This window comes from Triticum urartu, chromosome 2 (assembly GCF_003073215.2).
Source record: "Triticum urartu cultivar G1812 chromosome 2, Tu2.1, whole genome shotgun sequence".
In the NCBI taxonomy this organism is placed as follows: domain Eukaryota; kingdom Viridiplantae; phylum Streptophyta; class Magnoliopsida; order Poales; family Poaceae; genus Triticum; species Triticum urartu.
In genome coordinates, this window is record NC_053023.1 from 102,166,032 (window position 1) to 102,170,321 (window position 4,290).

The 4,290-nt window shown below is 51.9% G+C and overlaps 1 protein-coding gene across 1 annotated transcript; it reads left to right on the plus strand.

Moving 5' to 3' along the window:
• The first annotated feature begins 1,060 nt into the window (after positions 1-1,060).
• On the plus strand, positions 1,061-3,207 carry LOC125536140. The gene is made up of 2 exons (XM_048699285.1): positions 1,061-2,272; positions 3,154-3,207. Exons 1-2 carry the CDS (start codon positions 1,637-1,639, stop codon positions 3,205-3,207), a joined length of 690 nt encoding a protein of 229 aa, XP_048555242.1. The 5' UTR covers positions 1,061-1,636.
• Positions 3,208-4,290: the final 1,083 nt, after the last annotated feature.

Sequence of the window (4,290 nt, forward strand, 5' to 3'; positions counted from 1 at the left end):
GCGATGTGCACGCCGCCATCGCTCGGGCAGAAGCTCACATCCCACACTCCCACCTCCCGCCACATGCGGCTGAGGCCCCGGCCGCCGCGGCCACCGAGGGCGCAGACCTCGCACGTGACGTGCGGGGCGCTGGAGTAGGGCACGCGGATGTCGAAGCGCATCACCTTGTACTCGCCGGTCGACGGGCAGCGTCCGAGGCAGTACCTCGTGCGGCGGTCGCGGACGAAGTTGTCATTGTCACCGCCAAGACGGAAGCAGTCGCCGGTAGCCGGGTTGATGTGACGCCCCGAGACCGATGCGTCAGGTGTCTTCCAGTTATTCGTGTTGTTGCCTTGTCATTCGTTTGCATGTTGCATCTTGCCATGTCACCATCCGCATTGCATTATCATGTTTTCAAAACTTGCATCCGTTCGGGTTCCCTCGTTCTCTCCGCTGTCCGTTCTGAGTCCAACCACACTCGCACGCGCCCGCGGCATGTCCGAAATATTATTTTATAAGTGGCCGGAAAATGTTCTCGGAATGGGATGAAATTTGACGTGTGGTCTTATTATAGCGTAGATAGACCGCCTGTCAAGTTTCATTGCATTTGAAGTTCATTTGACGCCCCAGCGGATAATTATAACGACAGTATAGCCGGTCATATGTCAGACGGTTTCGGTCCCCGAAACTGCCGCCGGGTCTCTCCTTCTCTTCTCTCCTCTTACCCCAAGGCCTCTCTTCACAGCCCTCTTTCACTCTAACCAGCCCACCTAGTCCATCCACCTACCCCTCTTTGCGTCCGGAGCCGTCCGATGCGATCGCACGGTCTGAAAACCCCTCTTTGCACAGTGCACCAACCCCTCACATGCGCGTCCGAAACTTCCCCGGACCCGGCACGGACAGTCGTCATCGTTGGATCCAGATCATCCCCAAACATTTATAAAACGTCACCGTTTCTTATTTGGACTCCCCACCTATTTATTTCTCGATCGTCCGATTATAATCGGAGGGACCAAATAGTCTCACTTGAACCATCTACTATATATATCTGGACAAACCCTAGCCCTAGATGTCCCATCCATCAAATCCTTCGCCGCCACCACTCCACCAAATTCCCCTCGGGATCCATCCCGAGCCAACCACCTCTCCACGTCCCCGATCCATCCACCAACCAGCATCGCCTCCGACCAAGTCTCTTGTTTTCCGCCGCCACCCGTCGCATCTTCCTCGGGATCCATCCTGATCCCGCAGCCAATCCTCCACCTCTCCTCGAATTCATCCATCGGCCAACCAAATCCCTCCACCTCCCTCACCGACTCTGGACGCGCCCGCGGATCCGGCCGTCTCTCGCCATGCCCGCGCCATCCCCATCCCCGGCGTCGTTCACGCCTCTAGCCTCGCTCCCAGCCTCCCGCAAGCAGAGGCCCCGCGAACCTCTCGCTCCCTTGAGCTCGCCGCTCCTCCCGATCCAACGCGCCCTCCGGCGACCACGACCACGACCAGGCCAAGCCTTGCCATCCCTAGCCTCCCCCTCGCCATCCCTCTCTCTCCCGTTGCTAAACTCTTTCCCTTTCCCTGTGTTCTTCACGCAGGAGCTACAGTAGGCCATGGCGCCCTCTTTTTCCTCGCCGGAGCACCGCATCGCCCGCGCGTTCCCATGCTTCAACAGAGCACGGCGCCATGCCTGCCTCCTTTGCCTCGCGCTCGTTTACCGCCGCCAAGTTCGTGCTGCCATGCCCCGCCGCTGCTGCTGCAAGTCCCGCTCCGTCCCAGCCTCTTCCCCGCCGTCCTGGTCTTCTCCTCGCGCCCAGACCTCCTCGTCGAACCTCGCCGGAGTTCTTCCATGACGCCAGCAACAGCAGCAGCCGCTGCACCCTCTCGCCGCCGTTTTTGCAGGAGCCTGCCGCCCATGGAGCTCCTGAAGGTTCCCGTCGCATCCGCCTCATTCCAGGGAGGGACGCCCTCGCGCCATGCCATCGCCCGGATCAGCCACCCATCGCCGGAGTTACTCGCTGGACCTCTGCACCCGCCGGCCTCCCTGCTTCTGCTGCTTCCTGCATCGGTCGTCGCCGTCTTGCTGCTGCATCGAGCCGCTCCAAGCCGCCGCTGCATCCCCTGCTTCGAGCGACAGAGCACAACGGGTCATGCCCGCGTTGACCAGTCGCCTCGCTCATCCAATGCCTCGTCCCGCTCCTCGCTGGTTGACCGCGACCACACCTGGGCTGCATCTCGCGCAAGGCCCAGCCGCGCCCCTTCAGCCATCCAGCCCACCAGATCCGAGCCACGGCCCATGGTGAGGCCAACTCCAACGCCTCCTGTGTTTTTTTTTCTTTCGTTGTTGGGCCAATAGTTTCGGTCCATGATGTTTTCTTCCCCATGGCGATTTCATCTTTTATCCAGAGACTAACAGTTTTACAGAAAATCCCCTGTTGTTCATGCATATCATATCTCACAAAATATGCATCATATCTAAAAACTTCAAATATGAAAAATGCTTAAAATTGCATCTAGATTCATAATATCCAACTTTCATACATGTTTGAAATGTTTAAAATGTTGTTTGATTAAATTTGCTCTAATAACATGCTAAAATGATTTAATTCATAACTAAATAACTGTAGCTCCATTTTAAATAAACTTTATATGTAAATGGGGTAGAAAATGCCTAGTTTAACATAGTGGCATCAATTTGCATGTTTAACAACTCTAAAATATGGTTTAGGGCAGAACAGTACCAAACCTAATATATGCATATGAGGATTTTCCGGAATTGTTGTTTGTTATTTCCGGCCTCATTTAAACTTGCCTAGATAGGTAGTTTTCATATGCTTCACCTCTTGCCATGCTAACCAACATTTAATATTGTTGAGTACCTAAACAAGAGAGAACTCAATAAGTCATGTGGTGTTTCGTCAATATGCAACTCGTTGCATATTGAGCTCCACTTAATTTGTAGTACTGTTTGTGCACTTTGCCATGCCATACCTCATTAAACCGAACATGCATCATACTTGGTTGTGCATCATGCCATGTTTATGTGATGGTTGTTTACTATGTTACTTGCTTCTTTCCGGGTAGCTTCTCTCGCTAGCTTCGGTTTCGTTCCGGAGTTGTGAAGATTCGTTCAACTACATCCGTTTGTCTTCTTCATGGACTCGTTCTTTTTCCTTGTAGGATTTCAGGCAAGATGACCATACCCTCGAAATCACTTCTATCTTTGCTTGCTAGTTGCTCGCTCTATTGCTATGCCGCGATACCTACCACATGCTTTATCATGCCTCCCATATTGCCATGTCAAGCCTCTAACCCACCTTATCCTAGCAAACCGTTGTTTGGCTATGTTACCGCTTTGCTCAGCCCCTCTTATAGCGTTGCTAGTTGCAGGTGAAGATGAAGTTTGTTCCTTGTTGGAACATGGTTATTGTTGGGATATCATTATTAATATATTGTTTACTTTAATGCATCTATATACTTGGTAAAGGGTGGAAGGATCGGCCTTCTGCCTGGTGTTTTGTTTCACTCTTGCCGCCCTAGTTTCTGTCATACAGGTGTTATGTTCCTTGATATTGCGTTCCTTACGCGGTTGGGTTATAATGGGAACCACTTGACAGTTCACTTTGAATAAAACTCCTCCAGCAAGGCCCAACCTTGATTTTACCATTTGCCACCTAAGCCTTTTTCCCTTGGGTTCTGCAGACTCAAGGGTCATCTTTATTTTAAACCCCCGGACCAGTGCTCCTCTGAGTGTTGGTCCAACCTGTCAGCAGCCGGTGACCACCAGGGGCAACTCTGGATTGGCCTACCGGAATCTTCGACAATCCGGTGTGCCCTGAGAACGAGATATGTGCAGCTCCTATCGGGATTTGTCGGCACATTCGGGTGGCTTTGCTGGTCTTGTTTTACCATTGTCGAGATGTCCTGTAACCGGGATTCCGAGTCTGGTCGGGTCTTCCTGGAAGAAGCAATATCCTTCGTTGACCATGAGAGCTTGTGATGGGCTAAGTTGGGACACCCCTGCAGGATTTGAACTTTCGAAAGCCATGCCCGCGGTTATGGGCAGATGGAAATTTATTAATATCCGGTTATAGAAAACTTGACACTTAACTTAATTAAAATGTATCAATCGCGTGTGTAGCCGTGATGGTCTCTTTCCGGCGGAGTCCGGGAAGTGAACACGGTTTTGGAGTTATGTTTGTACGTAAGTAGTTTCAGGATCACTTCTTGATTACTTCTAGTTCACGACCGTTGCTCTGCTTCTCTTCTCGCTCTTGTTTGCGTAAGTTAGCCACCATATATGCTAGTGCTTGCCGC

Bases quoted from the DNA above. Each gene is read 5' to 3' on its own strand.
- LOC125536140 (XM_048699285.1), top strand. From the start codon at position 1,637: ATGCTTCAACAGAGCACGGCGCCATGCCTGCCTCCTTTGCCTCGCGCT. The intron at 2,273-3,153 runs GTGAGGCCAACT...TTTTCCTTGTAG, and splicing joins GATCCGAGCCACGGCCCATG to GATTTCAGGCAAGATGACCA.